Below are 16,280 nucleotides of genomic sequence, written 5' to 3'. Positions count from 1 at the left end.
TTGTTGAAACTCCAAAATATAGTTTTTGCAAAATCAATACTCTTTTCCTTCATACATTCTGTTAGATGTCGGAGGCTTGGTGCGAGATCCTGAGTCGTCCAATCTTTATACTTACCTCATTTTTATGATGCCGGTTTAGGTTGTATCATTCTCGGAGCCGGGAGACATATCAGTTGGTTTCGGTTAAGGATCATAGCTCATCAATCGTATATCTATTTTGAGGAGGTGTTCATTGTTGCTTGAATTTATGGAGACTTCCTTCCTTCTCTTAGTAATATTAGTGTAGCAGGATTGGGTGCTTGGAACTCAATTATCATCCTAGTTTTTCGATTTACTATGTATTTTGTACTCTATTGGCATAAGAGGTGATTTTTAGTGTTTTTTTTTTTACAATGTTGTCAATGAGATCAAACATAGGACCTCATGAATACTACCAAAATCCTTCACTGCTAGATCAAACCTAATGACTTAGGTGATTTGTAGTTTAAAATCCATCTTTATATCTCTTACGACATTTCTTAGGAAAAGCTCTTTCACTAGTTTAAGGACTTTTTTTTTTTTGACAAAAGTTTAACGACTTTTTTTTAAAAAATTAAATTTGTTTAACCACCTATTTATTTTTTTTTGACAAATTTAACCACCTATTTATTTATATATGTATAAAATATGTCACATGATAAATACTTACATAGGCAAGATCCTAAATAAAATTTATTTCAACGCGCTCATAAATTACATATATCTTTCACTTATTTTGCTTATAAAAAAAATCATTCAATTATTTTAAAAATATATATTATTTAATTATTGGCTTAATAATGAAGTCTCCATACAAAATGGCATATAATAATAAAAAAAAAAAAAGAGTACAACATCCTTTGTGTTTGAACTGCCTCATTAAAAACCTTACCAGGAAAACCCAATGGGACAAAACCATGGTTAAGGGAAAAAGAGTGCAGAACACAATTATATCTCCCCCTCATGAAGACAATTATATCTGAGACGAATAAGAGCAATTAATCTTCAATATAGTTGATCAGAAGCTTTACTTGATGATGACTTTGTAGAAAGACTTGATTCTTCTTCTTTAATATAATCTTCTCTGAATTAGCTGTTGATGCAGTATTATCTTCTTCAAATTTCTTGTATGTGTAGAATCACAAACTTCAACAAAACCACACTCTGAACTTTCTGAATGTAGTGTTAAAACTTTCACATAATCGGATGATATTGTTGTATCTTTAAGATACAAATTATATACTTGACTTTGCTCCGATATCTTTGAGTTTATTGATACCATCACATACATAATTAGCAAAATGCAATAGTGTTCTCAATTGAACTAAAATATGGTCATTCAAGACCAATTCATGTAAGTGATCATTTTCTTGAGACATGAAATGATCTTTGTTCACATCAAGTGACAATAAATTATATTTGTTAATATCAAATATATTTCATTTCAAACTTTTCTTTAATCAATAGATTTCAAGAACTCTTCTAGAGTTTATGTCATCATATAACAAATTCATTTCCAAAGTGACTTATTCATTTCATTAAGTCATCTCTTCGATAGTTTGAAATGTATGTCTCGTGAAAATTAAATTCTTCATGGAGTTTTATATAATCCACGCTAACAAGTGACATATAAACATAGCGTAACACATTTTTCAAATAAATTGAATCTTTCATGTGTTAACAACCTTAATCAAGTAAGAGAAGAATTTTGATTTCACTTCAGATGAATATTTCTCTTCACAATCAATAGCAAACTTTTACCAATATGCTTGAATAAAAAAAATCAAGTTTTTAATGTTTGTATTGCAACATTTTCTATTCACAAGAAAATTAATTCGTATCTATCATGTTTTACATCTTCAGGTGTATGGACTGCTGGTCCAAAAATCTTCACTTTGCAAAGTGACTTTAATTACATAGCAATTGCGTTTTCATTTAGACAATCATTGTCTATAATTCTCAATAGAATTTATTTCATGATCCTCATTAACTCCTTTCACAAATAGCGTTATATTATATATAAAATATCGTCAACGTTGACTTTCTTTCGGTTCCATCATATTCCATTTGTGACATAATTTTCATTCATGACATAATTCGTCGAGATCTCTTTATTATCATAAATTTCAGGTACCTGAGAAGTTCTTCTGGAACTTATAACTCAATTATGTCAAATACTCTTTTGACAGATTCATATCCTCACTTGGGTCATCTTTCTTTTTAGCTCATTTTCTTATTTGAGGATTTTTTTTTCTTTCATTGGAACCGATTGATCTACCACACTCCAGGGTGGTTAAAATTCATTTGCAATATAAGATTGTCCATCAGGGACATCCATTTTGATCGGAGCATTAGCAGCTGATAGTTGATTTCATAAACTTTGCAAATGATTTATCTTTTGAACTTCTTGTTCAAACTATTTTATATGAGGATCAATATGAGATAATAACATTAATTTATTTCAAGTGATTCATTTGAACTTCTGGTTCATATTTTTCAGCTGCTTATTCTCCCCCCTAATATTGGGAAAATTAATTCATCACTTGAAAATCAGCCTACATAGCTGTAAATAATTCTCCAATTTTTTTTGGCTCAAGATGATTTATAATAGATGGAGATTCATATCAAATACATTTTCCCAATATTCTTTAAGAACCGTTTAAATGCATTCTATTGGGGCAATTGCACATACACAACACATCCAAAAATGCTTATATGGGAATCATGTTTATAAACAAAGTTCAAATTGTAAATTAGGGGAGAACTTATAATAACTAGTTGGCTTGATGCGAATTAGTATCTCAATATACATGTTTGAATGTTCCCAAAATATAAATTAGAAGTTATGATCTCATAAGTATCAGTCATGTAATTACTTTAGACGTCTAAAGAATGGATCTTAAGTCCATTTTTTTGTATGAACATACTACCGGATGTTTCATAGTAATTTCAATTGACATACGATACTTATCACATATTTTCTAAGAATTAACTATTTGAGAAAATAATCTCACAAACTTCTGGTTGTGAGTAAATATGCATGTGACCAATTTAGTTGATGCATCAATTCAAGTCACAAAATATCTAAATGGTCAAAAATCTCAAATTATAAATTTCTTTTGGGAATTAGTAACCGATAAAAATTACTAGAATGAAGGAACTTCGGGCCCTTCAATATATATTTATAGTATTTTTTTTTTTCGCATCATAATAAATCCGGGATGACCCAACAGGTATTGCCAACAATACATTTAATATGATATGTAAACTTCTGGTTTACAATAATTTGTGCTTCAATTGCATTATTATATATAAAAGTGTAGTATAAACTTCTGGTTTATAACTTTTTCATTACACTTAATTTATCCAAAATATGTGTAGTAATATATAGAGATATTCAACATCTCTTCATTTGTTGTTTCCATATTGATATTCATATATGAATGACAAGAAGATTAATACTTATGCAATCAATTGTTCTGCAAATCAACATCTCCCTTATTATTGGGCTGAATTATTACTATTGTCATTTATGTCCGTTTAAAAACGTTTCATCATATTAGCGAGTGAATGCCCTTACCAATCATTTTTACATTTATATAAATGAGATCCAAGCAAACTTCAGGTTGCCACTCGAATTCTTCCTTGCAAATGGAGCCAATAAACTTTGATGACTTTACGAGTCATCTCAAATAGCCACAAATCAACGGCAAACCAATATATAATAATAATAAAAAAAACTCTAATAATAAATCAATGCAAGGATAATTTAATACTCAATTGTCTTAATAGTTACTCAAAATAATAATTTCAATAACAATTTGCAAGTGAATATTCAAATAACAAGACAATATAAAATTTACAAAATATTTACAAATATTCATATAAATAACATTTGGTGTAATAATTAACAAAATTGAGCCTAAAATAAATTTCCAAATAGAACACTTTAACAAAATAATTAACATTAGTATTACACCTTTTAAAGTAAAAGAGAGTTTCTCATATAATATTTTAGGCTCAAATCGTGAGATTATATAGTTTAAAATTATATATGATTCTCAATTCTCACATTCAATCAACACCAAATATTTAAAAATTTCACAAAATAAATTCAAATCCCATAAACCAAGGATATGATATTAATATTAAACAAATATTCTTGAATTGAATATATATATAAAAAATATTCCAGGTATAAATTATAATTAAATTTATTTCCAAAAGAAAAAAGATATGATTAAGGTATGAATTATAATTTTATTTCCAAAAGAAAAAAAAAATCAATTAAATTGATTTATTATGGAAGAAAAATATTTTCTTAATAAGACACAATTCATACCTTAAGCATTGTAGTAGCTGAATTAATTCATAATAACACATAGTACAAAGTTATCGTATAAAATAAAATGAATAAAGTATTAAGTCATGCACACCTTTTATTTTAGTAACTTTCAAACTTAGTATACGAAAGTAACAGGAAATATCATAATTGTCAAATATAATGTAAATAAATAATCCATTAATTCATGATTTAAAAAGGTTAATATTAATAGGTAGTATCAAAAATTTGGCTAATAGAAATCACAAAAGAAATTAAACGATATGATATTTCAATTGATATTTGAAAATTTGTCAAATCAACTAGTTTTATTTTCAAAACAAATCATTTAATTTCAAATGAATCAATCATAATACTTCATTAACCGATAATGTAATAAATTGAAAACAATAAAAGAAAGAAATAAAAGACATTCAATTGTTTTCAATGAGATTGATTGGCCAAATTAACTTATGAATGACATTTTTTTTTTGACGGTACATATGAATGACATATGAATGTAGTAGTAGTGTACTAAATTATTGAATTCTTCTGGAATTCACACGGAATAATCTTGAGTTCTTCATGAACTACCCTTTTGAATTCTTAGGAATTCATAGAGAATAATATGAGTTCTTCAGGAACTATGCTTTTGAATTCTTCAGGAATTGACATAAAATAATGTTGAGTTCTTCAAGAACTATGCTTTTGAATTCTTCGGGAATTCATAAATTAAATCTGTAAGGCCGTAAAAACGGTGCGATTCATGCTACATGCTTTTGTGAAATTTACTTAGCAATTGAATTTTACAATTTTATCCATTGAGTTCTTCAGGAACTATATAATAAATCACTATCAATTTACAATCCTTCAAGGATGTATGAATATTGAATTCATCTAAAATTCATTGAAGAGAAAAATAAGTTGTTTTATTAGTTCTTCAGGAACTATATAACACATAAAAGTATTTTGGTGTGCAATCCATTAGGGATGCATGGTGATAAATGGTGATATTTCGTAAGTTCTTCAGGAACAAAATTAATTTTTTTTTCTAAGTTCTTCGGGAACTAAGATTATGAATTCATCAGGAATTCATGTATTAAATGTCTAAGTTCTTCAGGAACTAAGAATAGGTTCTTTAGGAACCAAGATTATGAATTCTTCGGGAATTCATGTATTAACTTTCTAGGTTCTTCAGGAACCAAAATTATGAATTCTTAAACATGTTTATGTTCTTTTGGATGATCGAAGTGTCGATGTTTCACCATACAGGTGTCGGTCACGAAACATAATGATGCTTCACCAGACTATTGTCGGTCACGAAACTCAAACAATATCAAACATCCAAAATACATATTATAAATAAATAATTGATCAACATTTTATGTAATATTAATGATCAAAGTGTTATGCTTCACCATACAAATATCGGATATCACGAAGCGTAAACAACATTGAATCAATTAAATACATAAAGGAATGATGTTTATTTATTTATTTAATTTTAATTATTATTATTTGATCTTTATAAGTATACAAGGTTCAAACGATTCATAATCATATAATAATCAAAAATAAAAACTACTTATGATTTCATAAAAATAGAATAAGAATTGCGTACCTCAGTTGGTAAGCTCGTGCTAATAACGTGTTATAAACTAATGTAAATAAGAACAATAGTATAGATGAAGAAGAGAGAAAAGAGAGAAAGAATAGTGTATGTTATTCACCATTAGGATTAGGGTTACAATATAGTGATACATAGTATCTATATATAGGTAAACATATTGGGCCAATTACATGGGCCAGGACATCCACTAATAATATTCATAACAAAATTTGGGAACTAGCATATAATAATGAAGTCGAAACTAACAAATAAGTCAAGATTATTTGTTTGTCTCCTAACATTAGCCCTTAAAGTATGTAAGATAGCTCCAAACATAAAATTGATACTAAGTTTACAGATGTCGATAAATACTTGCTTACCGTTAAGTTCAATGAACATTAAAGTTAAACTCATTATCAAGTTTCGTTATCGCTTCTTTTTAAACTGCAAGCTTCCGTCTCATGAGGTTGTGATATGTCCTTTATCACATTGTTTTCACCGCTAGATATCCACCTTGCTCCCCTCTAAGCAGGCTCGGTCATAAGGGTGTGCAGAATGTGCTACCGGGTCAGGTATCTATTTTATAGGGGCCTCTTAAAAAAAAATATGATGGTAGTCTTCTAAAAAATATATGAAAATGATGATTATCTTTTATATTATTAATATTATTTTGCAAGCTAAGAATGTAAGTATTTTGGCCTCTTAAAAAAAGTCTGGTTGGTAAAGACATCGTATTATATATGCAGGGTTCAAGGTACGAAATATGATTTTTCAATTTATTCACCTTAAGGGTTGAATTTCTACCCATTAAACAACTTGACAAAAAAACATTGTATTTTTTATGTTAATTACATGAACGACTATTTATTATATACTTTTTATATAGGAATGACTATTTTTTATTTTTTATGTTATTAATGTTATTTATAATTTAAATAAGATTATTCGTTTTGAACTTTTACGTATTTTTTACTAAAGGGTTAAGTTTTAACATTCGAGCTGGGCCTCAAAATAGTCGGAACCGGCCCAGCCTCTAATTCAGATGCCTATGCCATGACATTATTGTTCTATTAAAATTTAGCAGCATCAACATTCACTTAATTGTCTTTGTTGTCGGAATTCACAATTTAATTAAAAAAATACTCCCTCCAATTTTTTTTTTTGTCTTTTCACCACCGGTTTAATCCGGTTCGGAGTCAGTTCTGGCATCAAGTGGTTTCAGCCCCTCCCGATCACAGTTGCAGAGGAACGAACCATGATCCTTCCTACCAAGTTCGGCGCTAATCACCACTAAACCAACTAACGATGGAAATTTTACTTTATAAGTTAATTGAAAAATTAATGTATCTATTTTACAAAAAAACTAATGTATTTTTATAAAGAAAAAATATATTTAGACTATGATATTACATTACATTTTCAATGAAATTATAAAGTAAAATTTCTCCGGGCGAATGTACCAAAAAAAAAATCTCCCAGCAATTAAAAAACTTATATAGACTATAGAGTACCCCATCAATTCTTAATTATAAAATCCTCTTATAAAAAAAGTTTGTCGACTCTATGAATTTTTAGTGCATTTATTAGTCATTTTCTAAATATAACTTACTATTAAATTAATCCTAATATCAACTTGTCTTAGAATATTAAAAATTAAACATAAATAAGATCATTAATATAAGATAAGAGATAGTTTAATTTAAATTTATAGAATTTTAATGTATTTGGTCTACTTTTTAGTTCAAATACATAGATCATCTCATGAATTTAAAAAGTTAATTTTTTCTTATACTATAGCTTCGTTTGACCCAATTTATTTTTAAGCTTATGCAACCAGCTTATGCAATATAAATTAAGTTTTATGGTATTTTAATAGTTTATACTGGTGAAAATTGTTATTTTATAAGCTATTTTATCATAAAGTACATTGACAAACTTATAATAATATATAAAAATTGTATAAGTTGTTTGTATAAACTCTAAATAAGAGGGAAAAAAGTCAGGACAAACAATAGCTAAGAACAATAGGGAGGAATACATTTATACACTTTGTAAGTCAGAAATTTTTAAGTCAAATTTATTACTCAGGAAGTGTTCACTTCACATCCATGATTTTTTGTTAAAGGTTCCTGATTAGGGGTGCTCAAATCCAAACCAATCCAAAAAATAATCCCAAACCGATCCAAAAAAACCGAAAACCACAAAAAACCGAATATTTTTGGATGTGTTTGGATGTCATTTTGTGAAAACCGCTGGATCGGATCAGATTTTGGATTGATTTTTCAAAACCGATCCAAACCGAACCAAACCGCATACATAATTTTTAATAGTTATTTAACTTTTTATTAGTATGATATATTGCATCAACATATTAATTCTTGGTTTTAATTTTCTCAATAATACTTATTAGTTCAATTTCATCTATTTGTTTTTACTATTTCATAGGTTTCAAATATATTTGATAATTATCATTGCAAAATATTAATTTTTCACATATTATGTGTTATATTTTACATTAAATATATTATTTTACCATCTATTTATAACATTAATATTTAATTAAATAAAATTTAACTTGTAATTTGGATATCAAAAACTGATCCAAATTAAATCGCACAAAATTGGATCGGATTGGATTGAATTTTTTTAATTAGCCATCCAAAACTGAACCAAACCACGAGTAATTTTAACTTTGGATCGGATGAATTTTTGCCACAAAATCGATTCAAACCGAACCGCGAGCACCCCCTATTCCTGACTAAGGTATTATATCTACTTTCTCCGATATCTATAAACCCTAATTTTGAGTTGCAGCATATCGAAGTCTCTGATCCATAGCTAGCCAGCAACTCACTGTGATTCCAATGTCATTCTTAACGTTGATGAACAGGTTTGTCTCTAATCACATATCCACCAACACACTCTTAAGATCATATTCTTATTCTGTCAATCGATTCATTCACAATGATGTTCATGTTGATAATGCTGTTTCCTCATTTCATCGTATGCTCCAAATGCCCCATACTCCATCCATCTATCAATTTACCAAGATTTTAAGTTCTCTTGTCAAGAGTAAGCATTACACCACTGCCATATCCCTTTACCGTCAAATGGAATTCAAGGGGATTACCCCTGACTTATTTACCTTGAATATATTGATCAATTGTTATTGTCACCTAAATGGTCAAATTACTTTTTCCTTTTCTGTATTGGCAAAGATTCTCAAGTTGGGTTATCAACCAGATACCATAACCTTAACTACTCTCATGAAAGGTCTATGTCTTAGTGGCGATGTTAAAAAAGCACTGCATTTTCATGACCATGTGCTGGCAAAAGGATTTCAATTGGATCATGTTAGTTATGGGACTTTGATTAATGGCTTGTGTAAAATGGGGGAAACTAGAGCCGCCCTGCAAATGTTGAGAAAAATTGAAGGGAAATTGGTCAACACTGATGTGATAATGTATAACACAACCATTGAAAGTTTATGTAAAGATAAACTTGTAACCGAGGCTTACGAGTTATATTCTGAAATGACCGCAAAGGGAATTTCTCCTAATGTTTTCACTTTCAATGCTCTAATCTACGGATTTTGTATTGTTGGTCAATTGAAAGAAGCATTTTCTTTATTTGATGAAATGGTATTAAAAAACATCACCCCAGATGTATATACTTTTAGTATATTGGTTGATGCATTTTGCAAGGAAGGAAATGTGGAACAAGCTATCAATGTGTTGGCTATGATGATGAAAGAAGGTATAAAACCAAATGTTTTTACTTATAATGCTTTAATGGATGGGTATTGCTTAGTTAATCAAGTGAACAAAGCCTTAGATATATTCAACACTATGGCTGATAAGGAAGTGACTCCTAATGTTTGGAGCTACAATATCATAATTAATGGATTATGCAAGATCAGAATGGTGGACGAAGCCATGAATTTCTTTGAAGAAATGCAAAGCAAGAAGATTACACCTGATACAGTAGGTTACAATTCTCTTATTGATGGTTTGTGCAAATCAGGGAGAATCTCTCATGCTTGGGAGCTTCTTGAAGAGATGCACGATAGAGGTCAACCTGCCAATATAATCACTTACAATTCTTTATTGCACGCTTTATGTAAAAACCATCATGTCGACCAGGCAATTACATTAGTCAAGAAAATTAAAGACCAAGGCATTCAACCAAATATGCACACATACAATATACTTATTGATGGACTATGCAAAGAAGGAAGACTTAAGGACGCACAAGTGATTTTTCAAGATCTTTTGATTAAAGGCTATAAGGTAACAGTCTGGACATATAATATTATGATCAATGGTCTTTGTTTAGAGGGATTGTTTGATGAAGCTATGGCCGTGGTGTCGAAAATGAAAGACAATGGTTGCATTCTTGATGCTGTAACTTATGAAACAATTATCCGTGCTCTCTTTGAAAATGATGAGAATGATAAAGCAAAGAAACTTCTCCGTGAAATGATTGCTAAAGGTCTGTTGTAAGGGAAGTACTAGTTAGGCTACTTTGAATTTTGATGATAATGATCTAATGTTTATTATTTGGTATTTTGGTTAGATATTTATTGTAACTTATCAGCTTTTGGAATGCCTTGATGCAAAACAGATTTTATGAATTTTTGTAATATGGACAATCTAGCTGTCTAGAAACTAAAGAAGGGTTAAGATATTGGCCACTGGTCTGCTGTCATAATTCTTCACTGAGATTTTGGTATTGGGTGCAAAGTAGGGAGTGTCTTGTTTTTGATCTGGCGTGTTGCTGCTATTGGTATTGGATGGAAAGATGTTGTTCGGTATAATACTTCTTGGTGTCTTGACAAATTTTGTAGTCTGTTGAATTTGGTGTACCTAGTTGAATTCAATAAAATAGGCTATTTATCAACAACAAAAAAGGTTGTATTTAAACAGTTTCACATAGTTTATTTAGGCTGTAAATGGTTCGATAGAATGTAAATGGCTAGATAAAAGAGGGCTTAAATGATGCACAGGGGTTGTGTTTAGAAAGTGTTTTTTAAGATCAGTTGACTAGATAGTTTAATTCTTTTTGGTTTGTCCTTTGGATTAGAGTACCCTTTAGTCTATTCTTTATGAAATATCTCTCTTAGTTGTTTAAAAAATATGTATTGGGAGTAATCTTGCTATGTGATTCATTGTCTTGTTTCAGACTGATACAAATTGTTGTTATTGAGTCAGGTACAAGTTATTACTCGCTTCGATCTTTTTGTGGTTTTTTACACATACTAAAAATATCAATAAATGTTGTTACTTTTGATGGAATTATGTTTTTTATCCTATAATAATAATTTATTTTTTCATGGAATTTTGGAATTTTTCCCTATAAATATTACTCCCTCCGGTCCTATATATAAGAAAATGTTTGCTTATTAGATTCATTGTAAAATCAACGTATCTAGGCAATATTATAGTCTAGATACATCAATTTTACAATGTATCTAAAAACTCAACATTTTCTTATATATAGGACTAGAGGGAGTACTATATTAGATTAACTTAATTCATGGAATTTTGGTCCATATTTTAGAGATGTGGAGAACTTGTATGTATCCCAAGAACCTTATGTTGCTGCCATGATTTATATTTACCGTGATCCTTGGTTATCAATTATTGAAAGAGTATTCTCATTAGTCATTACCATGCTGCAGTTTCTATATTAATGAATGTTACTCGAGTCACAGATTCTTAGTGGCGATTACTATTTTTCACGTATCAAAGCTCACACTTTAAACAGTGGGATTCCATGATCAAGCTGCCGAGATGATTGCTGGAAAATTGTTGGTAAAACCGAATGAATTGTTTGTGTTTCATTTTGAACCGAACTGTTTGAGTTCAATTCAGTGGGTTCTAATGTTTTGAACCAAACTGTTTCTAAAGTTTATGAATTAAATTGCTTTATATTATGCTGAATTGAACCAAACTATTCGTAAACTTTTTAACCCGAGTCATTCCTATCCTACCTTCTGGAAACTAGCATTTGTTACTAATTAATTCTTTTTCACTTCCTGCCATTCTACCTCTCACTTGCAGTACTAGTTGCAGGTATTTCTTTCACTTCCTATTTCCCACTGAATTTTTTAATGAAACTTAATTCTTTTTCACTTCTGGAAACTTATTTTTTTTTTAATGAAACTGAACTATTTTGAAACACCAGTTCTGTTTCGTAAACTCAAAAAAACAATTCGGTTATTTGCAGTGCAGTTTGATTCAGTTTTGCAGTTCGATTCAACTTCTATGTTTTTCTTTCAACAGTCCTAACCTTAAGGACAATGTTGTTGTGGACGGATGTAGTCATGATCCGTAACTAGGAAATACTCAAAGAGATTAAGCCTGCTTCAAAAGAGACCAAAGAAAGACAGTTCAGACACATTAGAAGAGTCCCAAAAAGGGTTGCTGACTATGCTTAAGGTCTCCTCTTGTTGTCACATATATTTTCATATTCCTATTCCCTTTTTAGTTGTTAGATTCTAGTAAAGCATATGGACTATTTGGTTTCATATTATGTTTTCAGCTGGTTCATGTTCGAGCATTTGAAATTTTGTCTTGTAACATGTATTGGAAGCAATCTCCGCTATTCGTGGCTAGGACATTTTTGTACTCCTCATGTTATAGTTTAAGTTGTTTGCTTTGTCTTTGATCTCGGTTTGTAATTGGGCTAGAGTGCCCGTTATAATCCATTTAAAAAAGTGTATTGGAAGTAATCTTGTCGTTCGATATATTGTCCTGTTTTAGACTTATACAGATTGTTGTTCTTGAGTTAGGTACAAATTGGTGTGTCGCTGTCATGGGGAAAAATCCACTGGTATCATAGTTGAAGACAGCGATAAAATATGGTTCCGTTGTGATTCTTCATATTTGTATTGTGGAAATTTGCCATCTAAGTTCTTCTCTCTGGCTACTTCAATAATTAATTACCTTTTTGCTGCTTTAATTCTTAAAGCAATTTGAGGACGCATGTGTAAATTTGGGATGTACATCAACTGCCATTCATGTTGAGCAATTTGCTTCCTAGTGATTTGTTACTCAGAAATGCAAAAGGTATGTTCTATTGATTACTAGTTATTTAAACAATTACGACAAATAATAATTTTAAGTCGGACGTTTACACAAAAATAATGTGGCACCACTATTCAAAATCTCATTTCATTGTAGAATAATTACAATCATACTTTGCTTTATATGTTTTCTTTAGTTGTTACGTTCTGGTTTTATGTTATTCATAATGGATATAGTAGCTATAGCAGATTTTTTTAGGCTTTTCCTGATCACAACCTTAAGGACAAGGTTGTTGTGAACTAATGGAGTCATAATATGTAGCTGGAAGATAATCGAAGAGATTGGACCTGCTTCAAAAGAGACTTAATGTATGTTTGGATGGACAGTGACTTTAACAAATTCACGGTGGCACCATGATTTTGTTGAAACTCCAAAATATAGTTTTTGCAAAATCAATGTGACTCGCTATGAATCCAAACATGCACTAAAGAAGACAGCTCAGACACATTAAAAGAGGCCGAAAAGGGGATGCTGAATATAAGATTAAGGTTTAAAGCAAACTTCATAGACTATGGTATCAATCAATGGTTTTGGAATACAAGAGCTTGCCTTGGAATTGTGGACATATGAATTTGGTCTCGGTTTGGTCAGATTCTGGATTGAGGTGTGTATATCTAAAATTAGGCTATGTTTGATATACTTTTGTGTACTATTTTCAGGACTGGATTGCCCGTTTTTAAGTCAGTGGCGGGAATTGATAGGGGAGTTCCAGTATTGCTATCAAATTTGCGGTGGAAGCTGCATTGTTGCCTATTATTAGCTGGGAGGGGTGCAACTTAGCTTGGGTATAGCACTTGTCTTTCTTGTTTTTCAGCTCAAAGTTGGTACTCTATTATTGGTAGTTTGTGTAAAGATAAACTTTTAATCAATGCTTATGATTTATATTTTGAAATGACCGAAAAGAAAATTTCTCCTAATGTTGTCACTTTCAATTCTCTATTGTATGGATTTTGTATTGATGGTCGATTGAAAGAAGCAAATGGTTTGTTTCAGGAAATGATATTGAGAAACAACAAACCAAATGATTATACTTTTAATATATTGGTTAGTGCATATTGCAAGGAAGGAAAGGTGAAACAAGCGTTCAATGTGTTGGCTATGATGATAGCAGAAGGTGTAAAACCAGATGTTGTTACTTATAATGCTTTAATGGATGGGTATTGTGTAGTTAATCAAGTGAACAAGGCCAAAGTTATATTCAACACTATGGCCCAAAGAAGAGTGATGCCCGACGTTCTTAGCTATAATGTCATGATTAATGGGCTGTGTAAGATTGGAATGATGGATGAAGCCATAAATTTCTTCAAAGAAATGCAAAGCAAGAAGGTTATTCCTAGTACGGTAACTTACAATTCTCTTATTAATGGGCTCTGTAAGATTGAAATGATTGATGAAGCCATGAATCTCTTCAAAGAAATGCAAAGCAAGAAGATTATTCTTAATACACTAACTTACAATACTCTTATTGACGGTTTGTGCAAATTAGGGAGAATCTATCATGCTTGGGAGCTTCATGATGAGATGCATGATAGAGGTCAACCTGCTGATGTAATCAGTTACACTTCCTTATTACATGCTTTATGTAAAAACCATCATGTTGGTAAAGCAATTGCATTGATCAAAAAAATTGAAGACCAAGGCATTCTACCAGATGTGCACACATACAATATACTTATTGACGGACTATGCAAAGAAAAAAGACTTATGGATGCCCGAGTGATTTTTCAAGATCTTTTGATTAAAGGCTATAAGGTAACAGTCTGGACATATAATATTATGATTCATGGTCTTTGTTTAGAATTCTTGTTTGATGAAGCTATGGCTCTGCTGTCAGAAATGAAAGACAATGGTTGCATTCCTGATGCTGTAACTTATAAAGTAATTATCCCTGCTCTCCGTGAAATGTTTTCTAGAGGTCAATTGTAAGAGAAGTACTAGTTAAGATTATTTCTTGTAACTTATTAGGCTACTTTGAATTTTGATGACAATGGTCTAATGTTTATTATTTGTTTAAATATTTACTTGATAGTTACATATACAAAGGATGATTGACTACACAATGAGCTCATTACCAGTTTAGTTTAAATGAAAAGTCACGTGTTATGTTCATTTTGTTATTAAAATTATACCAAATGTCTTGGTAAATGCTAATACTTTTTGTTGCTCTAATTTTTCATATTCAAATTCTAATGCAATTTGACGATGTGTGTCATGTGTAAGATTGAGATATATATCAAATGCCTCCTGTTGCGCACATCAATTGCTTCCTAGTTATTTGTTACTCAGAAATGCAAAAAGGTATGTTCTATTGAATATTAGTGGATTAAAACAATTATGACAAGATTAGACTTCAGGATACGTGTTTTCACCAAAATTAATTTGGTGTAAAATAATTACAATCATACACATCTCTACATGGTTTTCTTTAGTTGTTTCATTTAATAGTTTTCCCCATTTAAATTTAGATTGTATGAAGATGATTAAGGCACACTGATTTTTGTTCAAACAAAGGAATTATAGAATTATTAAATTAGCTTAGTTCATGGAAATTTGGTCCAGTTTTTAGAGATGAGAAGAACTTGTATGTATCCCAAGAAGCTTATGCTGCTGCCATGATTTCTAGTTACCATGATCCAGTTTCTATATTAGTGAATATGGTACTCGAGTCACAGATTCTTAGTGGCGATTACATTGTTTCATGTATCATAGCTTACACTTCAAAGCATATTTGGACATATCACTGGACTTTACATCGTTTGTTTGAGATGGAAGTCACCGACAATAATGAGGCCTTTTCGAGTTTCAATGCAACCTTTTCGAGTCATGGTTCCTTTCGGGGTAAAAATTCATGGCTCCGTTTGGGGTAAAAATTCATGAACTGAAAAATCAGTTCTTCTAAACCGAATGAACTGTTGTGTTTTTGTTTCATTTTGAACCGAACTGTTTTGAACCGAACTATTTCTAAAATCAATGAATTACATTGCTTTATGTTATGCCGAACTGAACCAAACTATTCGTAAACTTTTTAACCCGAGTCATTCCTATCCTACCTTCTGGAAACTAGCATTGTCTACTAATTAATTCTCTTTCACTTCCTGCCATTCTACTTCTCACTTGCAGTACTAGTTGCAGGTATTGCTTTCACTTCGTATTTCTCTTTCTGTTTATCATCATGTTTATATTATTGTCACTAACTTCTTTTCATACTCCATCATATTCAATTATTCATAATGCTTAGATTTTT

The 16,280-nt window shown here is 30.5% G+C and overlaps 2 protein-coding genes across 4 annotated transcripts; both read left to right on the top strand.

Moving 5' to 3' along the window:
• Positions 1-8,741: 8,741 nt before the first annotated feature.
• Positions 8,742-10,581, top strand: LOC123908846 (pentatricopeptide repeat-containing protein At1g12300, mitochondrial-like). Its single transcript, XM_045959571.1, has one exon. It carries the CDS (start codon positions 8,813-8,815, stop codon positions 10,448-10,450), a length of 1,638 nt encoding a protein of 545 aa, XP_045815527.1. The 5' UTR covers positions 8,742-8,812; the 3' UTR covers positions 10,451-10,581.
• A 5-nt stretch (positions 10,582-10,586) lies between these two features.
• On the top strand, positions 10,587-15,379 carry LOC123908847 (pentatricopeptide repeat-containing protein At3g22470, mitochondrial-like). 3 transcript variants are annotated; one of them, XM_045959572.1, is made up of 5 exons: positions 10,587-12,022; positions 12,177-12,388; positions 12,742-13,018; positions 13,696-13,821; positions 14,030-14,962. In XM_045959572.1, the coding sequence occupies exon 5, from the start codon at positions 14,033-14,035 to the stop codon at positions 14,960-14,962; it is 930 nt and encodes a 309-aa protein (XP_045815528.1). In that variant the 5' UTR covers positions 10,587-12,022; positions 12,177-12,388; positions 12,742-13,018; positions 13,696-13,821; positions 14,030-14,032. The 3 variants fall into 3 exon arrangements, with proteins under 3 accessions (XP_045815528.1, XP_045815530.1, XP_045815529.1); XM_045959574.1 differs by having other exon boundaries at positions 11,341-13,018; positions 14,030-14,372; positions 14,523-15,379; XM_045959573.1 differs by having other exon boundaries at positions 11,341-11,761; positions 12,011-12,022; positions 12,177-13,821; positions 14,030-15,376.
• The last annotated feature ends 901 nt before the right edge of the window (positions 15,380-16,280 follow it).

Source organism: Trifolium pratense, linkage group LG2, assembly GCF_020283565.1.
Source record: "Trifolium pratense cultivar HEN17-A07 linkage group LG2, ARS_RC_1.1, whole genome shotgun sequence".
NCBI lineage: Eukaryota > Viridiplantae > Streptophyta > Magnoliopsida > Fabales > Fabaceae > Trifolium > Trifolium pratense.
This window is presented reverse-complemented; position numbering and strand designations above follow the sequence as displayed.